The sequence below is a fragment of the Sturnira hondurensis genome, unplaced genomic scaffold (assembly GCF_014824575.4).
Source record: "Sturnira hondurensis isolate 20B ecotype Veracruz unplaced genomic scaffold, ASM1482457v3 Scaffold0006713, whole genome shotgun sequence".
NCBI lineage: Eukaryota > Metazoa > Chordata > Mammalia > Chiroptera > Phyllostomidae > Sturnira > Sturnira hondurensis.
Window position 1 is genome coordinate 5,530,485 of NW_028079344.1, and position 24,596 is coordinate 5,555,080.

At 38.5% G+C, this 24,596-nt stretch overlaps 1 protein-coding gene across 3 annotated transcripts in view; it reads left to right on the forward strand.

Moving 5' to 3' along the window:
- Nucleotides 1-20,102, forward strand: part of TWSG1 (twisted gastrulation BMP signaling modulator 1) — a 70,364-nt gene extending 50,262 nt beyond the window's left edge. For all 3 annotated transcript variants that reach the window (XM_037050357.1, XM_037050358.1, XM_037050359.1), the window contains exons 4-5: nt 14,572-14,838; nt 17,329-20,102. In XM_037050357.1, the coding sequence (XP_036906252.1) occupies nt 14,572-14,838; nt 17,329-17,510 (449 nt within the window). In that variant the 3' untranslated portion in view covers nt 17,511-20,102. The remainder of the gene's footprint in view (nt 1-14,571; nt 14,839-17,328) is intronic.
- The last annotated feature ends 4,494 nt before the right edge of the window (nt 20,103-24,596 follow it).

Below are 24,596 nucleotides of genomic sequence, written 5' to 3' on the forward strand. Positions count from 1 at the left end.
ACCTCAGATGTGGGAGGGTGGTTTAATTCTTCATCTGTTTTACAGAAGAGGAATCTGAAACCACAAAGTTTAAATGACCTCCCTAAGGTGAGATAGCAAGTCTGGAGGAAAGCTAGGATTCAAGCCATGTAGATATTCTGGCTTTCTAATTCATGCTCTGTGATCCATTATGTTATATGGCTTCATCTATGATATATGTCATATGTTACTCAGCTTCTTGTGAAGATGAAGATGGTATCACTTTAAAGTCATGCAACGCAATAGCTTTTCATTTGTAGTCATTATAACTATCACTCTTAAGTTAGTAAATGATATTGGATTCAATAAATAGATATTTACAACTACTGATGATGCATGATCTAGATAAAGATAATTGGGACTGGGGACAAAGCTGTATTCTGTGAACTCTAAATTTTCTCTTTGGTTTTAGCCAGACCAACTGAGAACTGCATACGTAGAATACATTGTTAAGGCCCTTCATAAAATTGCCTCTGCCCTACAGCACTTGGCATTAACATTGAGTCTGCATTGAGAGGCATTGTGTAACTGTGGCAACTCACGAGAGGACAAGATGGTAGTAAGATTTTTCATGTTTATGGTAAGAAGGCATGGGTTTTAACAGATTAAAGAAAGCTGCTCTAGAAAATGGCTTGTTTTCATTTCTTAGTTTCAGGTATTATTTGTCTGAGTGTCGTCCTTTTTGCATCTCTCTACCTTATAGCATCTCACAAATTGTTCCTTCCTTCTTTCTTTTTTGGATTAATTTGTAGTTTAAAACCAATAAAGTTGTTGTTTTTTCAGAAAAAGACAATTATAGTATTAGTTTGGTTCCTTTAAAAATGATATGTACACACTGGAAGTTCTGATTTACTCCTTGTATTTATCCTGAAAGAGTTGAGAACCTGTTTAGTATCACTCTCAAAGTGAAATCTGTTTGATTACAGGCTCTGCATCCCATTGCCATTTCAGGATAATTGTAGAGTGCATCCTGCCTTAGGGCTCTAGCTACAAAGGCTTACAGTCTCTTCTAATGCAGCTGTTTTCAAACTTTTCTTTTAATCTCAAGACCCTTTTATACTCTGAAAAATTTAGTCTAGTAATCTGTTGCAGTGACTGAAGTATACAGAAAAATTTCAACTTCACACAGCTGCATAATTGGAAAAGACAAGAGTATTTTAATCGCCTTTCAGATAATTGTGAATATTCTTCTTTGATACTATACCCACACTGGACAAGTGGTAATTTCTTAAATGTTAGTTGCAAAGTAGAATATAGAAGCAGATCATGAAACTCTTCAGAACTCTGTTATATCAAAATCAATTGGTGTATCCTGAACTTCGGAATAACTTCCACCCATGCATAATTTTATAACATCATGCATTGGTCGTGGGAAATTATGATTACTTTGAATTATGCAGATCTTCCAGATATTAACACATTCATTTTATAATATCCCAAAAGCCACATGAATTAACTTTTCATTATCAGAAAAGTACATAAGTATTGGAAAACTGTCAAGTCAGGTGGCTGATATAAGTTTTCCAAAATTCTAATTTTTGCTTGAAAACTTGCATTTTATTATCAACAACAAATACTGTGAGGTGTATCCTTGAAGTAACATGCTCACTTCATTCATTTTCAGTCAAATGTTTGTCAGATAAACAACTCTTCATAATAATAGTTTGGTAGCTATTTTACGTAAAAAGCGTCCTAAGGAAAACTTGGTTAGTTCAGCGTACAACTCAGTAAGTGATTTCCTTAGTACAAGCATTGTGCTTAAGTATTCAGGGTTTTTTGACATACTTCCCAGTTCATCACCCAGGTGTTAAAAAGTCATGTGTTCCACAGTCCCTATTTATTGCAACTAATGATTGTTAATGCTACCTTAGCATTTTATTAGGTTGAAACTGCCCCCTCCCTTCTTAAAAACTGTTATTTGGTGGTGAAGACAATGACTACTAGTAACAGTTTGGTGGAACTGCCTTGACTTGAGCTAAAGCACCGAGTATTTTACCCATCATTGCTTTTATTTCATCAGTGCAAATGTTAGAATGGTAAAACAACAAAAAAAGTCTTATGAAAATTATTTTGACTCTTCACACCCCCTGTAATAATCTTAGAGACTCCAAGGAGTTCATAGACCACACTTTAGAAACTGCTATTCAAATAGATCCCTTTTTTAATATCTATGGTATTAATATATTCAATATTTTAAATAAAACTAATGACATAATAATTTTACATATCTAAGTAGGCTATTGAGAGTATTGTGTTGAGTTTTAGAAAATCTAGAAAAGAAGTACCTGTAGTATCTACTACTATTAACATCTATGTATTTTTCTTTAAAATATAATTAAAACCTAAAATTATTACTTACATGCAATAAAATCACATAATACAGGAAGGTATATATAATGAAATGTATACCTTTCTTATGCCCCGCTCCCTCTCCCTAAAGGTTTCTCATACTTTCTAGTAAGGAGTTCATATTTTTCACAGTTTTTATGGTATGAAAAGTATAATAAACTCCAAGATACCTTTAGAATAATTTCATTTTTACTTAGAGGCATCCTTACATATTTGGTCTTTTTTTTATTTAGACAAAACATATGTGTATCACACATATCAAAGAATTTTTTTTTCTTTTGTCAGCACTGGGAAGTTCTAACTTTTTCAAGAGTTAGCAAGAGTTTATCTCAGCAAGAGTTTATCTAGGATTTAGTAACTTTAACAAACAACAACAATATATTGATGCAGACCACTTAATACCAGAATATAAGTGTTTTCAAATACAACAGCTAACAGTCCAGGTTTGAAGTATGGAAAGATCAGTGTGGCCAGATATGATGAACAAGGAGAATAATTTGAAGACCTGTCTGTAGAACAGCTGCATGACTTGCTACCCCAGCCCCTCCCATATTCTTCAGAAAAAGTTCTAAATAATCTTGGGGTAGGGCAGGGAATGGAGAGATTCTCTCTAGAGAAACTGAAGGAATTAACTGGAAAGGACTAGAGCCATTTATGTGTTGTTGGTACTAAGGAGTCAAGGGCTCCTTAGTCAGGTATTGCAAGGGAGGGAGATGTGTCCAGTCATGCAAGGAAAACACAGTGCCTGGAAAGAAAAAAAACATAGTAAAATATTATGGAGGAAATCTCTAGGAGATAAATCTTTAAGAAAACTGTTATATTTTAGAGGAATTTGAGAAAACATATCTATATTATGAAAAACAACAGAATGCATTAATTTGCAAATTTAAAATTTGGTGGGAAAATGATTAAAAGGGGCTGAAAATAACTTTGGAATGTAATAGAATATAGAGCAAACAAGTAGATGGAAAATATATCAGGAAAAATCAATATTGCAGAAAAGGATAAAAATAGGAGGAAAGAAATTATCAAAGAAAGAAATAGAAGAAAAATCTCCAAAGCTGAGAAGAAAACCAAGAGTCTACAAAATGCTGAGCAAGATCAATGAAAAAAGACCTACATCTAGACACATTCTCATAAAATTTTACAACTTCCTTGTTAAAAAATATTCTGAAAGATTTTAGCAAGAACCACAGAATTCATGTACAAAGAATAAGAATCAAATTGTCATGAGGGATTAATATCCAAAATTTATAAAGAACTCAGACAACACCAAAAACACGAACAACCCAATTAAAAAGTGGGCAGAAAACCTGAATAGACCCCTCTCCAAGGAATACATACAGATGGCCAGTAACAGATGAAAAGTTGCTCAATATCACTAATCATTAGAGAAATGCAAATTAAAACCACAACAACATACCACATCACACCTGTCAGAATTACTGTCATCAATAAATCACAAACCACATGTGTTGGTGAAGATGTGGAGGAAAGAGGACCAAAGCCTGGTGCACTGTTGGTGGAAATGCCAATTGGAGCAGCCACTATGGAAAACAATGTGGAAGTTACTAAAAAAATTGAAAACGGAATTGCCTTATGATCCAACAGTTCCACTTCTGAAAATATATCCAAAGAAACCCTAAACACTGATTTCAAAAAATATATATGACCCCCATGTTCATTGCAGGGTTATTTACAATGGCCAAGAAATGGAAGCAACCCCAGTACCCATCAATAGATGAATGTATAAAAAAGCTATGATACATTTTGCACAATGGACTACTACTCACCTGTATAAAAGAATGAAGTCTTACCTTTTATGGCAGCATGTATGGACCTAGAGGGTATTATGCTAAGTGAAATAAATCAGAGAAAGACAAATACCATATGATTTCACTTCTATGTGAATTCTAAAAAAAAAAACAAAATAGAAACATACAGAAAACAGACTGATGGTTGACAGATGAGGAGAGGGGTTGGGGATTGGCTAAAAAGGGAGAAAGGACTAAGATGTACCAACTGACAGTTACAGAACAGTCACAGAGTTGTAAATTGTAGCATAGTTAATATAGTCAATAATATCATAATAACTATGTTTTGGGCCAGGTTGGTACTTGAAATATTGGAGGGGGGGGGTCATTCTGTAGAGTACTTTATAGTCTAACCACCATGCTGTACATCTGAAATTGGTACAGAATAATAGTGAATGTAAACTGTAAGTGGAAAATAAAAATAAAAAAAACAGGTCCTAAACTAAGGTACTAACAGTAGAGATGGAAAGGAGAGATAATAAGGTGATTAAAAACTGTAAAACATGGTGACTGCTGAGATATGTGAGATGCAGGGAAAAAAGAATCACTGCCATCAGGCTTCTTTCTTGTCAGTGTTGCTGACCCTTTGTATTAAGTGGTCAGTTGGAAAATTACTTTGACCTGACAAGTTATTGATCAAGAATGAGAGTGTAAAATAAAAACATGTTTAGATAGCAGGAACTCAGAGACTTCTCAGCACCATATTTTAAAGGTATAACTAAGAATCATTCAAAGAAGATAGAGCAGAAGACCAAGAAAGAGGAAAACATGCACAAAAGGGATAGCTTTACCCAGGAGTTGAGTGGAAGACAATTACACTGTAATAACTATGCAGGAGGCTGTTTTCTGTTGCTGTATATAAGGGTCAGTCAGTTGTGGCCATAGAGGAGACATAGAAGAGGCTCAGAACACAAAGTTCATTAAACTCAGAGGTCTCAGGGCAGGGGTCGGGGCATGCCATGCAGGTTCATGAGGAAAGCACCAGGTTTTGGTCAAGTAGCAGAAGACAGGAGCAAGAGGAAAGTCTAGGCTGAAGCCCTCAATGGGATTTCCATAGGAAGGGTGAGGCAGGCATAGCGAACAGTTTAGAATTGTCTAGTTTGAATAATTCCCACGGGCTTTGAGCCTATAGAAGTGGTCTCTAGTTTCCTTGTGTCTGGTCTTGGGATGATTAAGACAGAGGAATATGACCTCTTGGGGTATATGGGCTGATAGAGGAGGTATGGAACTGGATTAATCAGTTTGCTACCAGCTGAGCCCTTGCCTAGCTCCAAAAATTGGCTAACCCTAGGAGGAGCAGTCTTGCCCCATCCAGAAAGGTTTTTTCAAGATGACAAAACATAATATACAGAAAATTAAAACTATAAATAATAGAGAGGCCTTAGAGACAACTAGTCTGACTGAAACAGTAGGTGAGATCTGAGAAGAAAATGTGTTCCATAGGATATCAAGCCTATAACTTAGAAGGAGAGTAAGTTTTCAAGATTTGCTATAAGTTTATCTGTGCTCCACAAGAAAAAAATTTCCAAGAAATATTAGTTCATGAATATGGAATTAAATATGGCACTTGATTTGCTATTAGGAAAATTTCACATGTACAAAGAAGTGGAGAGAATAGGATAATGAATTCATATACACCCATCATTGGATTCTGCAATTATTGAGGATATGCCAGTTGTTTCATCTATCCCCTTTTTTTCCTTTCTTTCTTTGTGCAGAAGTACTTAAAAACAAATTACAAGTAGTAAATATACTTTTATCCCTACATTCTTCAATATCAATCTCTAAAGAAAATAGAACATTTACTTTTTTTAAAGTCATCACCCAAGGATTTTTTTAAAATATATTTTATTGATTATACCATTACAGTTGTTCTATTCCCCCCCTTCATTCCCCTCCACCCGCACACTCCCTCCCCCACCATTCTCCCCCCCTTAGTTTATAACCACGTGTCTCAAGTTCTTTAGATTCTATATTTCCCCCACTATTCTTGCCCTCCCCCCTATCTATTTTCTGCCTACCATCTATGCTATTTTCTGTGCCTTCTCCCCCCTTTAGTTGGAGAANCTGGATAAAGCAATCTTGGCTGTAGGTCTTTGGATTTCATGACTTGGAATACTTCTTTCCAGCCCCTTCTTTCCTGTAAGGTCTCTTTTGAGAAATCCGCTGACAGTCTGATGGGTACTCCTTTGTAGGTGACTGTCCCCTTATCTCTTGCTGCTTCTAGGATTCTCTCCTTCATTTTCATCTTGGCTAATGTAATTCTGATGTGCCTTGGTGTGTTCCTTCTTGGGTCCAACTTCTTTGGCACTCTCTGAGCTTCCTGGACTTCCTGGAAGTCTATTTCCTTTGCCAGACTGGGGAAGTTCTCCTTTATTATTTGTTCAAATAAGTCTTCCACTCGTGGCTGTTTCTTTCCCTCTTCTGGTACCCCTATAATTCGGATGTTGGAACGTTTAAAGATGTCCTGGAGGTTCCTAAGCCTCTCCTCATTTTTTTGAATTCTCATTTCTTTATTCCTTTCTGGTTGGATGTTTTGTTCTTCCTTCTGGTCCAGTCCATTGATTTGAATCCCAGTTTCCTTTCCATCACTATTGGTTTCCTGGATATCTCCCTTCATTTCAATTAGTTTAGTCTTCATAGGTTCCTCTAATTTGTGACTATAATCAACCAGTTCTGTTAGCATCCTGATAAACAGTGTCTTGAATTGTGCCTCTGAGAGGCTGGCAATTTCTCGGTCGCTGAGAGTTATCGGCTCTTGGACTTTGAGTTCTTCTTGTGCCATCTTTTGGGCTGTTCGTGCCTGTTCCGTAGCAGGATCAGAGCCCTAGGTGTTCACTAGAGCAGGGCAACTAAGTCGCTGGGTTGTGATGTTGCATGTGGGGGCAGGGTCAAAGAGGAACAGTGGTGTCCCGTCTGCCGCCTGCCACCTCCTGCCGCCGCAGCTACAGGTGCCGCAGCTGCCACTGTCACCAGGCCCACAAGTTTTGTCCCACTGCACGCGAGTGTGCCACCGCTGTCAGCCCTCACCCCCTGGGGCCTGTCTCACTGTGCGAGAATGTGCGACTGCGGTCAGTCTGCCCCACACCGTCACTGGGTCGGGGCCACTTGCGTGCCAGGTCGGGGGATCTGTCCTGCCCAACCACGTTCCGCTGCTGGCTCCGCCCCTCTTACCGTCCTGGTTGCAGGGGTAGATGTAGTCGGACTTCTGTATAATTCAATTTTCTGTCCATTGGCTGTGTCTTTGTTCTCCAAACCTTTGTTGTATTCAAACTTGGTTGTGGGAGAAGGCACAGTGTTTCCACTTGTGACTCCATCTTGGCGGAAGTCCACCAAGGATTTTTTTTTAAAGTTGATTTTAGAGAGAGAGGAAGAGGGAGAGAGAGAAACATCCATGTGGGAGAGAAACATCCATCAGTTGCCTCCTGTACGTGCCCCAACCAGGGATTGAACCAGCAAGCTTTTGGTGTACAGGGTGGACACTCTAATCAGCTGAGCCACCCAGCCAGGGCAGACATTTACATTTTTAATCACAATGCCATTAATGACACCTAACAAAATTAACAACAATTTTTGCCATAATCTCACATTCAGTATATGATCAAGTTTTTCTAGATGTCTCCAAAATGTGTTTTTATAATTGCTTCATTTAAATTGCTCCAAATTAGGTCCTTATATTGTATCTGGTTTTTGTGTCTCTTATTCTTCCTTTAATCCAAACTGACCCCCTTTTTTTCCTTATGCAATTTGGTATGTTGAAGAAACAGTATCGATTTTCCCTCAGGATATCTCACAGGAAAGATTTGACTGCTTCCTTGAGGTCTCATTTAACTTGTCTCTCTATCCCTCTGTGTTTCTAGCAATTTGGAGCTAATTGTAAAAGCTTAGTTCAGGTTTAACATTTTTTGGCAAGAAGACCTCATAAGTAACGCTGTACGAAATGTAGTATGGTTTTCAATATTTTGTGGAGTTTAAGGAAAAATTCATGTTATATTGAAATTAGAAATATTTTCCTCTGGTAATAACATTGGACAAGGAAATCCTGTCATATAGCTATTCTGTAGAGAACACTATTCACAGGGTCATGCTAAGATAACTGCTGTTTACTGGCTTCAACTTTTAGAATTAACATATAGTAAGTCAAGAAGATTTCACTGTGTGAAGGCAACAGAATGTAGTTATCAAGTTTGTCGATGTAAAAGTTAGGAAAAGATGATGATAAGAGAAAGAAGTGGAAAAGATGCCACTATCTTTATCTGTTGTGAGAATTAAGAGTGGAATAACAGTTAGAGGCTTATTTAAGATTATAAAGGAAACAAATTATAATATTAGAGTAATATGATTATTGGAAATATGGGAGGGTTAGTATAAATGAACTTAATCTTCATTTTTTTTTTCATTTAAGAGAATTAATGTACAATATATAAAAATGTTTTTACTGCTATTGTAAATCAGTTATTTTTATTTAAATTTTTGTAGAGGTAACCACCAGAGAAACTTAAGAACAGACTTTCAAAGCGGCTGTGTGTGGGGAGTAGAACTGGGTGTGGGAGAATGGAAAGGAATTTAGCTTTTCATTATAAGCTCTTCTGGACTGTTTGTTGTTTAACCATGAACATTCATTTAAGAAAATAGTAACTTTCACCACATACTCTTAATTTCTACATAAAATGTGGTTTCATTAAGTAAATTCTATTTGATACTTTTAACACATTCTTGGTTTTCAAGTGTATGATGACAATAGGTCAGATATACAAAAGAATTAAGCATAGATCAGAAAAATTGTTTGTGTTTAGTATTTGTAAATCAAAAGTATGATAGTACTGGATTCTGGCTTGGTGAAAGGAAATAGTGTGATAAAGCTATGCACTGAAAAGATTTGAAATAGTTGCCTTTTTAATTATTACCATTGTTTCCTGTTTTTTCTCCTTTCTGACTGTCATGTGCAGAGTCAGTTTCTTTAAAAATTTTTGTATAATTAGTATTTAAATTTTGATGTAGTGCCACAAAGTGAAATAGAACCACTGTGGGTTCTATTGCTTGTGACTCCCAATGCCAGAGTCTTATGAAAAGGAAAGGGACTATTTATTTCAAACGTTAGACAGATTTAGAACAGTGGCGGAATTCTGCAGTTAATTCCCACTCCCTTAAAAACAAAAGAAACACCCACAAACACACACAGTCCTGCCTCCCCTCGCCAAACCAGGCCAGTCAGAGGTACAGTCTCTCAGGAAAAGAAATAGAAGCATGTAACTTAGTTAGGCAGATACCTGTTTTAATGTTATCATTTCTCCAGTCATCCATGCTAGGTTAGGCTCTTGCTCTTGCTGGGCCGGTGGGGGTCCTGCTGCATCCTTTCAAACCACATGGCCAAGGTAGCATGGTTGCCCTGTGCTTGGGTTTAAATCCTGGGGTGGATCTTTCTCTGTAACCCCATCTCCTAATTTCTCCCACAAATGGTTACACTTGCCAGTACTCTAGTCTCTTCTGCCTTTCTCGGCTGCCATTGTTAGTCTGGGCAGGTGTCGCAGGTGTGGCCGGTGAGGTAGGAGAACCTCCTCCAAGCTTCTTCCATAGTGGGGGGGGGCTGTGGGGGACTGCAGGGTGCTGCCTCCAGGCTGCATCGCAGGTCAGAGTCATGCTCATCTCCCTGGCTCCAGAGGGGGAAGGCACAGGGCAGCAGGCACAGCTGTTAAAATTACTAAAACACTGGCCAAGTTCTCTAGATAACACAAAGTAACTCAATGGCCCTGCTCCGCTTCCCCTCCCCCCAAGCCTGGTTAGTGGAGGTTTTGGGGACCTCTAGCTCAGCACCCTGTTACAGTAACACACTAATCATGAAAAGAAAGGAGAGTGCCAGAAATAAACTATCCAGTCAACTCAAGAAAAGCTCTCCAACAATGACAAACTTCAGGAAAATAGGGAGATGTTTCCCAGAAAGGTTTTATCAACTGACTTAAACTATGGGTGGTTAGTAACTCTCCACAGAAATTGATCTGTTGTACATGATGAATATGGACAACTGAAGAATTTACAGAAATTTCAAAAGGTTACTCCTCCCCACAACAGGATAGCCCCCACACATCACTGGAAGGTCAGACTTCATGGTTTACCAAGCTTGAAAGAGTACAAAATTAGAAGAGTGCTTCAGGCAAGAATTGGAGCGTCAGATCAGCATTGCCTAGAAAGAGCTTTTGTGATTATTTCGGAAAGGTTTTCTTAGGCTCTGTTGAGGAAGAAACGCCAGTTGGCCACAAAGTTAGGCAGTATAGAGCTTTATTGGGGTTTGCCCACCTGGACGAGGTTCTCCGGTCCAGCAAAGTGAGGCCGGGAAAGTCACACCCAAGCAGGAAATGGGGTGGGGGGGGGAGGTCGTATTTTTGTTGGCTCTCTTCATGGGAGCTGGGGATTGGCCCCCTTTGGACAAAGCAGCAATATATCATTGGTGGTTCTCCTCGGGCTCAGGTTGCTATGCGGATATCCGTTTCCGCAAAGCCTGTTGTTTTGGCTTCCTGGTTTGACGAAAGCCGTCTTTTCTAGGTAGTTCAGCTGCAATTTTGTCCTACTCCACCCATCCTGACCATTTCTTTGAATGTAATGCTAATTAAACAGAGAGGATAGATGAAAATTTTGTAATGGTTCTATAGAAAAATATAATCGAGCAAGCATTCACTCATGCTTACTGGTTTAATGCAGTGTATTGAGATTTAAATTATAAATGTTTTTGACCTGAGTTTTTAAATGCACAAAACTCTGAAAAAGGTATTTTAAAAAATATAATGAAATCCCCTGTAAAGAGCTCTGGAGTCTCTTTTAGCTCTTCCAACTGTTGAATTCAGTTGTTTATTTTTTCACCTCTGTTTACTAATTTTCACTTACTATAGAATCTGACAGATGAGTATATTATGTACATTTGTATAAACTAATATTCTAAGTATTACTAGAATTATTATTAGAGAAGTGGGCATGAAATCAGACTGAATCATAATCTTAGCTCTAATCCTAGATAATACTACATTGGACAAATCATTACACTTATCTGGGCCTGTTTTTTCTTTTGTGAACAAAGGAGTCATATTTGATCATTTAACCCATGACTTTGTCACACAATCTAAATCATAAAAGTTCAGGCATATTGAAAAAAAGATCAAGGATAACCTTGTTATTCTCAGCTCTGGTCATGTCCCTTAAAATAAAAATATGTGGAAAACACATGACATTATGACATGGTTTTTCCTTCTCCTTAAATTTGTACAGTATAGGAATTCATAAATTTCATCTAATTTTTTAAACTTTTAATCTGGAAAAGAAGAAAAACTTCACCTTATACTCAGTAGCTGTAGGAGACTATTCTGTGTGGTGTGGGCCCAGCTCCCAGTGGCAAACAGTTACTGCAAAGTAGCTTCCTAAAATCCATGCTAAACCTTCCAAGGACGGGTGTAATCAGTTCAACCACTTTTGTCTTTCATTTGCAAATATTCCTCTTCTGTGATGTGATTAGCAGCTTTGGCTCCTTTGTTTGCTGTAAAAGGTAACCACCTAAAGCAACCTGTGCGTCGTAAATGAGGACCATCATGTAATGTGCCGAGAAACCCAATAAAGGCCGGTCATGGCAAGGGCCAAGGATTTTGCTCCCCTTGAGAAAAAAGCCATGCTGTCCCTTTTCCTCCACAGGACTTGGTAGTCCATGTGAATGTCTCATTTCATCCATAATGACGCGGACACTGCAGGCCGCTGTCCGCATCAAGTAGCCTTTAAAAGTATAATTTAGTCCTGGCTGGTGTGGCTCAGTGGATTGAGTGCCAGCCTGCAAACCGAAAGATTGTTGGTTCAATTCCCAGCTGGCGCATGTGCCTGGGTTGAGGGCCAGGTCCCCAGCTGGGGTCATGCAAGAGTTAACCAATCTATGTTTCTCTCACACATCAGTGTTTTTCTCCCTTCCTTCCCCTCTCTCTGAAAATAAAATCTTTTTAAAAAATAAAAGTCTAATTTAGCCTTTAATAGTATAATGTTCTTGCCCTGGCCAAGTGGGTTAGTCAGTTGGAACATCGTCCCCTACACCAAAAAGTTATGTGTTTGATTCCCAGTTAGGGCACGTACCTAGGTTGCAAGTTCAGTCCCTGGTTGGGGTGCACATGGAAGGCAACCAGTTGATGTTTCTCACATCTCTCTCTCTTAAATAATTTTTTTTAAAGTGTAATGTTCACCAAAAATCCAGACAACTCTATCCCAGTTATTATTGCTTTTAATAACCTACCCCAAAACGTAGTGGTTTAAAACAGTAGTAGTGTTGCATTCACCAACCGCGAGAACAAATGTCGGAGACTTTCAGGGTTCCAAAGATGTTACTTTATTGGCCAAGTTTAACCTGCGCAGGGGCGAACTCTCCAAAGTGTCTGGAGACACGGTGCCTGCAAGGGCTGTAAATGAGAGTCGCGCCAAACGCTTACAGGCTTAGGGCTTTATGGAGGCGCGCAAGCAAGCTGGATACAGAAGCAGATGTGGCGGTTAGCGGTTGGCTCAGGGGCACAATAGGGTCACTGATTATTGGTGAGTTAACTCGTGCACTGGCTCGTGCTCCTTTACCTGATTGGTCAGTTGAGCCCGTGCACAGGGGCAAAATTTCCCTCCCTAGTGACTGTCCAGATGGCTATCTGCCTGACTAACCTTGTTGCTCTTACACCACATCCTGGAACACACCCTGCTCTTCGGGTGTGTCCCAGAGCCTCTTTGCGTTAGTTAGTAAAACACCTTTTGCTTCCTTACAGCTATGTTCTGGCTAGTTCCCCTTTGCCCTCAACAGTAGCTCATTTAATTAGCTCATAAGCCTGCATTTTGGGTGTGATTCTTTGGGGTAGCTCAATACATAGTGTCAGCTAGGACAGTTTGAGAGCTGGGGCTAATTAGACATTTTTCAACTCTCCCTTTTATAGCAAGCCTTTTTGAAAAAGTTTCTGTGGTCACTATCTCTAATTCTTTTCTGCCATTTTCTCTTTATAAAAATATATTTTAAAATAAAATAATTCATTTTGAAATAATTTCAAATGTAGAGAAAGTTTGCCAAAAGGGTAAAAAAGACTTCCTTATCCTCTCACCTCAGTTCCCCAGTTCTTAACATTGATGAATTTGCTCCACTGTTTAGTGACCCTGGCTCTCTCCCTTTTCCTGTACACACACACACTCACACACACATACATGTATGGGCACACACACCCCCGTAATCATTCTTCTCTTTTGAACATCTAGAAGGCTGACTTTACGGACGATGTCCGAGCACTACTAAATACCCCAGTCTGTATTTTCCAGCAACAAGGACATTCTCCTGCATGAGTAGCATACAGTCCTCCAAATCAGAAAGCCAACAGCATTGCCACCCAATCCACAAACCCCATTTACATTTTGCCAACTGTCTCAATAGTATCTCTTGTTTCTTTCTGGTCCAGGATCCTATTCATTTAGTTACCCTGTCTGTTCTTACTCATTCAGTCTGAAATAGTCTCTTAGTCTTTCCCTAGACATTTTATCTACTAAAATCCTTACATTATATAGGATGACCCTCAACTTTGATCCACCTAAGGTTGACTGGTGATCATACTTAAGTCATACTTTCTTGGCAACAACATCACTGAAATGAATCTATGCAGTACGTCACTGGCAATGTTAACCTTTATCTTGTGGTTGCACTGGTGCCTGCCAGATTTTCCACATTAGTATTTTGTAGAGAGTTTTCCAAGAGTACATCAATATGTTCTTCATCAAACCTCCAGCCACTAGCCTTACCATCCACTGACAACTTCATCTGAATCACACACCTCTGTGATGGGTGCCAAATGGTAACTTTCTATTTCCTTTGTTTCTTCTACATGTATCCATTGGCACTCTAGTAAAAAATAGAGCTTTCCATTCGCCATGTACCAACTCATTAATTTATAACATAAGGACTTATCAGTTTCTATTTTCACAAAATGGTGATCCATTTCTATCATTTATTTTAGCATTAAATTATCTATTTGACCAGTGGGGGAGCCCCTTCAGTTTGTCTCCTGTGTTTTCTGGACATATCCCATCATTCTGTACTTGCTGGCATAAAAAGGGTCATTATGTACGTTCCCTGATCCATCCCTAGAATCTCTCTTTTCTCCAAGGACCTCTAGTTCCTCTTAGTGGAGGCTAGGTACAACATATGGGCACTCACTGTGCTTGAGGCTGCTGAAATGTCATCACTTCTAGGCCCACTCAGCAAAAAAAGCTAGAAAAATATGTATAATGCTAGATGTCACATAATTTTAATATGTTGGAGTTTTGATTACAGGGCAATAACGAACAATAGCTATGGCATTATACTTAGTGAGAAGAATAAACTTATTCTCTTTGCTCCTCCAACCCCTAGGTATGTGTAACCCTCGAAATTATAGTGATACACCTCCAACTTCAAAGAGCACGGTGGAGGAGCTTCACGAGCCAATCCCTTCTCTCTTCCGGGCACTCACAGAAGGAGACACTCAGTTGAATTGGAACATCGTTTCCTTCCCTGTTGCAGAAGAACTTTCCCATCATGAGAATCTAGTTTCATTTTTAGAGACTGTAAACCAACCACACCACCAAAATGTGTCTGTTCCCAGCAATAATGTTCATTCACCTTACTCCAGTGACAAAGGTAATTGCCAACAATTGACTTTTTCTGTCCTGCCCCCTCACTTTCTGTGAAAGGTCTGTGAAACCTATATTATGATTATCTTTTTAGAGCAGCTTTTTGGTTTTGAGTCTGTATAGCCTTAACTATATTCTAGACATCAATAACCCCAAATCCCTGAGTAGATAAGGAGGCATGTCAAGCATATTGTCACAACTCTTTCATATTCTCAGTGATAAAAGCTATATTGGGAGATAGATATATGATCCCAATATTTGTGTTAGACTTTAATTGTCCTTTTCAAAAGATGGCAACAGTACTGCTTACCTAATACAGTATTAGTGTTGCTCACCATTAGATAACATTCAAAGTAGCCTTGGAAATTGGGTTTTTATAATAGCTTTGGTATCACAAATGATGCCAGGTTATTAGCTAAATTTCCTTATAAGCAAGTCAGTATTACAAACATCTGATTTCCAGGTAAACTAACCACACTCAGTTCCCTGCAAATGAGTATTGTTGGTCAGGAGGGAAACTAAATGAGGGAACAACATATACAACTTTGAGAACTATATTAGAGAACACATATTAGTAAAGATAGGTCATACCTTAATTTTGGAATATAAAAGGCATATGACTTTTAAAGTCCGATTTTTAAAAAAAATAAAAGGCTCTATTTTTATTTTTAAAAAATAAAAGGCTTCTTTTGCTGTGGAAGAATAAAGCAATTACAAAAATTAGTTATTTCTTAAAATATCAGGTGAATTATGCATAAACAGTACCTTGTGTGCTTTTTTTAAAATTTGGCTTTTTGTTGTGGTCTCCATTTCAATCCTACCTGTGTAAAATAGTATGACCTTTGGCTATCAACAGATAAGCAAAATAGCTGTTGTTAATCATACTCAAAGTAAGAGTTCTTATTTCCTTTTAAGTTAAAGTACTTAAACCCTGGCTGGTGTAGCTCAGTGGATTGAGTGCGGGCCTGCCAGCCAGACGATCGCAGTTCGATTCCCAGTCAGGGCACATGCCTGGGTTGCAGGCCAGTTCCTAAAGTCTTTTAAAAAATAAATAAAGTACTTTATAAGACAAATTCTAGATCTTAGAAAACATCATAAGTGAATGGAATGTATCTTGCTAGCATTTTCCCCATGACTATAATGTAAATAATCAACATAATAGATATTAAACAATAATCCATAAAATTTTCTCAAAGATTATTTAAATTCATGAACTAATAATTAGGAAGCTAATTCCTAGAAACATGAACTGTTCTTCAAGATAGAACCAGAGGTTCTCCTCTGTGACACCTTGCCTACACGCCCCTTCCCCAGGTACAGGTAGTCACTTCCCACTTCTTCTCCCACGTCTACAGTTTGATTTGTTGTCTGCTCACTTGTAGGTCTTCCCTTTTCTACTTAGTTCCTTGAACTCTCTGATTACTCTTTGAGTCCCTAATGGCTATTCCCTAGGAGATGTTTAATAAATACTAGTTGAATAAATGATCAAGTTTGGTAAGTACCAGTCACTTAGAGATTTAAATGCTCCCCTGTCCTGTTCTCTGTTAACCTCTGGTGCAGTGCTGTGCTAGCCCCCTCAGTTTCCCTCTTCAACCAGATCCCATCTTCTATACGCAGTGGTGGTTCTACTGTCTTCTGATGCCACCTGTCCACTGCAGCCAGGCTTGCCTCCACTCCATTCCTGTGCACACCATCTCCTTGTGACATTTTGTGTTTTGTTACCTGGTAGCTTTGCCTTTAATTCTTCCTAAAACGAGTCAAGTTTTTTTCATTAAGCTTCCCCTTACTATCCAGACCCTTGGTGATTATCAGTTCTATAAATGGTTCTATAAAATAACTTAGCCATTAACCATATACTCTCTATTAATGGTTTTTATTGTCCATTACTTCAGGTACCCCATCCTTCTTTAGTCATATGGGGTTAACCCCTAGGAGAACTTAAAATTGAAACAATCAAAAGTGGTTGCTTGGAAACCAGGACTAGAAATTATTATGAGTAATAATGAGTATTTCCTAATAGTTAGTGCTGAATTATGCTAAGATTGCTAGTCATTTAGCATCATTTGAATTACTTAAGTTTATCTTATTTTATTGTAAATTCTCTGAGTAACTTTAGCACAGTATTTTTCAAACTTCTTTTAGCTAGCAAATTCTCTCTTCACAGGACATTTTATCAGAAATGCCCAGTTTAAAAAGCACAACTCTGACATATGGCAAATGTTGTGGAGCCCAGACTAACTTTCAGATCAGAGTCTGAGGTCTGTAAAGTGACCAAGTAAGCCCTTTGCATTCTTCAGCTGGAGTGGGAGACTCTGGCCGCCTTCCCAATCTACTTAACAAGTGTGATCTTTTTTTCCTGTACTTCATCCATTGTTCAGTGCAGACTAGCAATAAGAGAACTAAGATGAAATAACTGTTAATAATATTCAGCTAAGTACTAAAGTATTTCATATTTTTCCTATTTCCTGCTTTGAAATCTTAATTTTTTATTTTTCAGAACACATGTGTACTGTGGTTTATTTCGATGACTGCATGTCCATACATCAGTGTAAAATATCCTGTGAGTCCATGGGGGCATCCAAATACCGCTGGTTCCATAATGCCTGCTGCGAGTGTATTGGCCCGGAATGTATTGACTATGGTAGTAAAACTGTCAAATGTATGAACTGCATGTTTTAGAGAAGGCAAAGAAATAGAAACCAAAGCAATTGAGTAAAAAAATAGTATGAAAAACTATTTTCTGAGCTGGTTGAATCAGAATGCCAGCAGATTAAGAAGATATAAAGAATTTGTGCTGAGTTACCTTTAAAATATGTCAAATCCAGCAATGAGTTAAATTGTGATAACTGATCATATTGGTTTTACTGTCCGTTAGCAATAAGCCCCTTCCTCTTTACACATGTACGGCTTTGGTTGTATGAGAAGCATTTGCACAGAGAACACCTTGAAAGTTCTGAGCTTTCTAACATAAAGACTGATGTCATTTTCTCCTAACATTCCAAAAGCGTTTGTTTTGGCAGTGTTAGAGCATGCTAACATAAGTTATAATTTATTCATGCACTACTCCCAGGACACTGAGTTTTTATAGTTGCATGCCATTCTCCGCTGTGCCTTGTATTGCGTATCTGTTCTATAATAGGGTAGATATCGAAATGCGTTACCCCGAAACTCATTAAAATCAGCATAGGAAGCTTAATTTCAAACCTTTTAATGTTGGTTTTAGAAAGTAAATGCTTACTATGTTTTACAATTTAAAATTTGAACGTCGAATCTATCCTATAATACAAATACTTTAGGGAAAGCTTTAAGGAAAGTTCCTTCTTCTCTTTTATCCCCCTGCCCAAAAGTGCTGATGTAGGTAGTAATGAAGAGTCTGTATCAAGAATTTCAGGGCATACCTGTGAGACTGTTAAATATACTGCTAGCATAAGTAGTTAGGAAGTTAAAGCATTTCTCTGACTTAAGTTACGAGCTTAAAGAGCACTAGGAATGGCAAATGAATGTTAGGTCAGACTCCACCTAGACAGCGAGGAAACAGTTTGTCCCTTGTAAGGAAATGGTGGAGCTGGAAGGTGAAGCTGTGCTCAAGCAAAGAGTGAGCCTGCTCAGCCTCAGCCGAGGATGAATGATAGGAGGAGCTAAAGAAGAGAATGCGTGGTGTGGACCGGGGAGGTTGAAAATGCTGGGGATTCTAATGCGAAACAAACTAAAAACTATTTACATTAATTATTTTCTTATCTTGTAATCTTTCTTTTAGGTTTATATCTAGATTAAATGTTCTTATTAAACAAGTATAGTTATACATTTGGAGGTTAAGATGATGAAACCCAAAAAATCTTTTTTCAAGATGTTAACTTCAAATACACTATTTTGTCAACTGTTTATATAAAGTTTCAGTAAAAAGAAGCTTACATACTATGTGCCCTTTTATAGTAATAAAATTGCAATCCTGAAGCATCTAAACATATTTATATTACAGACTCTTAACTTTATACAATTATTAATTTCTCAAATAGGACATATTTGAATTACATGTAACATTTTAGGAATACCTCTTTGTAAGTCTAAATATTTTAGTACATGAACATAGCTAATGGCCTTAGACTTTGTATTCATTATCTGAACAGTAATTATAAGATCATGTGTAATATTATGATTAACCATCATAAAATTTGAAGCCTTAATACTTTTTCTGCTCTTTTAGATAAACCCAGTGAATAGTCAAGGTACTGTAGCTTTTTGTATAGTTGAAATTTAGCTTTTGGATGTATTTTTTTAATAGGAAAACATTGGGATATCCTTTTCTTACTTTTACCTAGAATGCCTCTGTTTAAAAGTGCCTTGAAAACATTTTAGCTCCTGTTCTTCATTAATACCAATAGAAGGTGAAGGTTTTCTTCAACTTGAGAAAGTTTTAAAGGAATCTGTAGCCAGCTGATTCATTTCAACTTTGTAGTTTTTCATAGTAGTTTCCTATATACCTATGAATAGAAGAATACTTCTGTGTTTATTGACAACATACTTAATGTTTCCTTAAATACAGCAACAAGCTTTTTAAAACTGCATTTATTGTCTTTTTTAGGTCTTCGTTATTAAATTTTCTAATGGAATATGTCTTCTTCACCCTTCATTGGGAGGATAATTTCTTGAATCATATTATGTTTTAACTGACTTTTCTTACTTCTGTTTCTCCCACTAGAAATTATCCCTAAGTGTAATGCTTAATTTTTCTAGTGTATAAAAGTGTTGAAAGATGGAGTTCACCTGAAAGATTCCATTTCCGATTTTGACTATCAATATGTTTTCAAATTGAAATATAACATTTGGGAAGTCGGTAACTCCACTAAAATGTAGACCTTTTACTACCATTCTAAGCACAATTTACTTCTATATAGAAGTTCTGATTTAAAAAAATTGTTTTTAATCAAAAAGTATATTCTTTTTAATAACTAGATTAAAAAACACTAAATTTTAAATCAATAGGTATGATAAAAGCAGTATATAAAAGGTTCTTTCCTATAGCAAAACATGTCCTTGCTAGAAAGTTTTTTTTATCCCCACCTCTTTCCCTAATAATATCTGATTATTACTGAAACTGTAGTGGCACCAAATCAAGTGGTAATTCAAATAAAATATCTGTTGACATAGAATGCCATAAAGGAGAGACCTTCATTTAGAAATACGATTTCTAAGGTTTCAGAAAACAAATTGAAGAGATGTTAGAATATTTGAACAATTATTTATAAATCACAGTAGCATTAAAATGGAGAAAAGAAATGAAACTTCTGGGAAAATGAGGTAAATATATAAATAGACATATTTAAAGTTTGTTTTTATGGAAGCTTCTTTGAATATTTTTAAATCTATTATGCATTCCCCTGAGCCTATGTTTATTGTGTTTTACATGATCTACAACATATAAAATTACGTATTTTTTCTTTGGCTGTGCCTATAAACAAAAAGTATTTTAATAAAAAATTGAAATGAGTGCGTTATGTTTTTTGTTAACTTCAGCATAGAACATCAGAATAGGTTTGACATATCTGTCTAGTGAAATTACTTTTTTAAAGATTTTATTTATTTACTTTTAGGGAAAGGGGAAGGGAGGGAGGAAGAGAGGTAGAGGAACCGCAATGTGAGAGCCATACCTTGATCTGTTTCCTCTCATTGACTGGTTGCCTCTCACATACCCCGTGCTGAGGAATGGCCCACAACCCAGGCACTTGCCCTGACTGGGAAGCAAACCAGCGGCCTTCTGGCTTGCAGGCCAGCCCTCAACCCACTGAGCCACACCGGCCAGGGCTAAAGTTAATGTTTAAGGGATCAACCAAAGCATGTCCCCTTCTCTCTGGATGTCCCTCTGGATTCTGTTGAAACAAAGGAACTATAACATTTGCTTTCTGCTTTTTCAAATATATTTTGTTCCAATACAGAGGAACCTTTGAAATGAAATAATTAACTATTCTCCTTGATCCAAGGGTCTTGTGCTGCCAACCGGCCTTACAAAAACTATCTGGTGGTTGGAAGGAATTACAGAAAGGTCAGTTTAGGAAAGTAACTCTCATCTCTCCTGTAGTAATTCTTGCAGAATATTTTTAGAATTGAGATCTATAGGCTGTACACTCATGGTAAAAATCAGTGTAATTTTACAGAATCTATATTTTGACAACCAGATGGATGGGGGAATCTAGAGGGCGGAAAATTCAAAAAGGCAGATTACCAGCTTGAGTGATTTAAGGGAATGACAGATCTGACAAATTTGGGGATGTAGAGTTAGTTTCAAAAAAGAGTACATTTGGTAGGAAAAGTTTTTTTGCTGAAGATGTCCATGGCAGTTTTCATGTGGAGCTGAGAGGCAAAGGGGGTCAACCTGGAGATGCAGAGTTGAGAGGGACTATCTCTTAGCTGGAACAATCAGCAGAGACCAGACAGCTGCCAGCTGTGGCACACTTGGCCTTGCCAGGCTGCTCTACACCTGGCATATTTTGGTTTCCTAAGGCAGCAGACATGCCCTTACCTGTGGGTATTAGGAGTTATGACTCAGACCTTTTAGATTTTTCCAATAAAAAAATTAATTTATTTTGCATTCTTTTACTTTGAAGTCTGTGCTGCAAGGATGGAGCCAGCAGTAATTCTTTTGAGATGAGAATTCTTAGAGCAGCAGCAAAGAGAAAAAAGATTTCTGCCCCCCTGTACCCCCCCACTGGTGCTGGGACTCAGAAGCCTGTAGAAGTGCAGAAGGCCCACCAGTCAGGGCACAGAAATTCCCTCACTTGACTGGAGGAAGCCCCTGCAGTTAGACAGAGTCACCACTGAAATATCTTTGGGGCAAAAATTGCATTGCTGACTCTCCAACTTCTATACTCTATGCTGCAGCAGAGCGGGATGTTCTAACACACATGTGCAGGCCATCACTGCCCCAACCCATTTCAGATTGAACAAATAGCAAGGTCTTTTTGCTCCTTTGCCTCCGAGGGTTTGAGTTACCCAGTAGGAAGTAGAACAGCACAGACAACCTGCCTTTTGTTTTCAGAAGTCTGACCTGTTCTAGGGGATTTGGCTGGGGGCAGAGGACAGTCCCAGTGACTCTGGGGCCCAGAGAGAGAAGACCTACAGGCTGCCCAGCCTCAATATGCCTTAGAAAAGGCTAGAGGTCTAAGACCTGGCAGTTCACAACAAGCCCTAGCTCCCGAGCCCACAGTTGCCTTTTCTTAGAGGTTTCAACTTAAGAATATTAGCAGCTCAGCTCAGCCCTTACTGTCCAGGGCCTCCCAGACTTGCCTCTAGGATTATGTAAGACCCAAGCAAGATAGGTGGCAGAGACTGTCTCATGGCAGACATTTGGTGGGATGGGGCTTAGAATTAGATATTATTAGATTTAAAGAAAATAATGAGGTGTGAAATGCTGCACCCTGGGTTTGTGGAATGGCAACTCTACTCCAAGCTTCATCAACCTGGGCCGCCTCGACATTTCATATCACGTTCTCTCAAGCTCTCTCCAGTTTCCTTGCTATTTGCTGAACCCTTCCACAGAACTCCAAGTTCATTCCACCTTCAGGTTTTACGTAAGTTATTTCCTTTGCTATGTCTGTTTTTGTGCACAGTTTGGCTGCTGCTTCTCCAGATCTCAGCTCAAATATTTCCATCACCATTTTTTAAAAGTCAACCCCTTCCTTCATCACCCCAACCCCACTACCGTGTTTTATTTGTTTAACAACAGGTAAGTCTCCAAAAGGATTTGTCGGTTACTTATCTCTTCTCTACTAGCATAAAGGTAGGGACCGTGTTTCTCCTGTTTATCACTACCTTAAACGGCACAGTTTGTCAGCACCCTAAAGTGGCAGGCACAAACTGTTTTGTGGATGAATGAAGGACAGTGCATCATATTATACGTCTGCAACTCCTCAGCACGCTTTTTAGGGCCCCACTCTTTGGTCCTGCCGGGCCGTCAGGCCTGCCTGAGACCTCTTCATTTCACAGTGGCTCTGCAGTCCCACGGAGCTGCTTCAGTCCCTGGGAAATGCTGTTTCATCAACCTGAGACACTTTTCCCTCTCACTCTTCCCTCACCCTTTTCACTGACTCACACAGGTCTCAGCTTAGTTAGCCTTCATTGTTCTAGATCCTCCAAATCATTCAGAGGTTGAAAAGCAGGTTTCTATTAAGCAAGATAATTAACTATGATTTCTTATGACTTCAGTAGAAATGGATACCAGAGAACCAATGACACCAATTGAAAATGAATAGAGGCCAGATTACATGGCAAGACTTGAGCCAACATTTAGCCAGACATTCCCCCTCACTACCAACCCCCCCAAAAAACAAACAAAAAACAACACATGGCCTAAAGCATGGCCTGCCCCTGGAGGAGTAAGACAAAAAAGTGTGTTCCTTATGGACAACTGACTACCAAGAGGAAAAGCATGCCCCGTCTTCCCACATTTGCTAATCAAGTTATAACTCTGTCCCCTACCCAGAGTGGAGGGGTGGGAATGGTGGTAATAAAAATATAGGGCAGAGAAAAGCCCATATGTGCACTAAATTATATCCTGCCTGGGAAGGAAACATTGCGGTCAGGGAAAAAGTGTTCTCAACAAGTAGTCCCATAACCCAGGGTCCTTTAAGCCCAAATTAGACGCATTACCTACATCTTCCCAAGTTTTCAGAGAAGTCTGCACATCCCATTGAGGTTAATAAAAAAATTGGACTTTGCATATCTCTGGTTATTACGTTTTTGTCTTATTCTCTATGTACCCTCTGATGACATCTTCAAGTATGGAATGTCTTTAGCAAAAACCCTCAAGAACTTATAACCTGATAGAATCTTGAATCTTTTCACGTTCCAAAGATCATACAACTTTTTAATATTCACATGAGGATATGCTTATTGATTTTGGAGAGGACGGGAGAAGAAAGAGAGAAACATTAATGTAAAAGAGACATCAATCAGTTGCCTCCTGTATACACCCCCACTGGGGATGGAACTCGCAATGTTTTTGTGTGTGGGACAACACTCCAAACAACTGAGTCCCTGGGCCAGGGTCAGAGGTCACACAGCTTTTAGGATCTGGGTTATCTCAAGATGGCTTTCACTAGTGGCACAACTTTGAGTTCTTTCTCTAGCTAAAGGTTTTGCCAGAGTAGCATTCTGATGTGTTTAATTTCAGTGGTTAAACTTGGACGTCTAGTTCACTCATGGTGGTCTATTTTGCATGTGTTTTAAACTTTCAGAGTGTGAGCTTGTGCTCAGCATGACTTTGTGCTATTCCTAAGAGGCCTGGATTGTAGATATATACTTTCTGGAAAGATTTTTATTTGCATCTGCAGCTACTCCCGGAGATTACTAATCCAGAAAACCTTGATGTGAATTTCTTGGTTTACAGGAGCTAAGTATACACATCAGTAGAAGACATTTGAACTGCAGAGCAGCATGAAGGTTTGCTTGTGATCATGTACTCTTGGGGAGACATTTGCTCCATCCAGAGCCCAGAACAACGTAGATAGTTGTTCTTTTGTCCTTTGTTCTCCCATTGTCAGAGGGAGGATGTTTTCCAGTCCATATTTTTTGGAAACTCTTGAAAGGGTCTCAGCTTCCTGGGGAGGGCTTCTGTGCTGTAATCCCTAAATTGTGTGGGCCTATAATTCATCCTCTGTCTTCTTGCCCAATAAGGTTCTAGTCTCTTGGTTACTGAGATTAGCCAACACCCCCAGGACAGGAGTAACAACTGTGCCAATCTGGCTTTTAGCTTAGCATCACATTTTTATT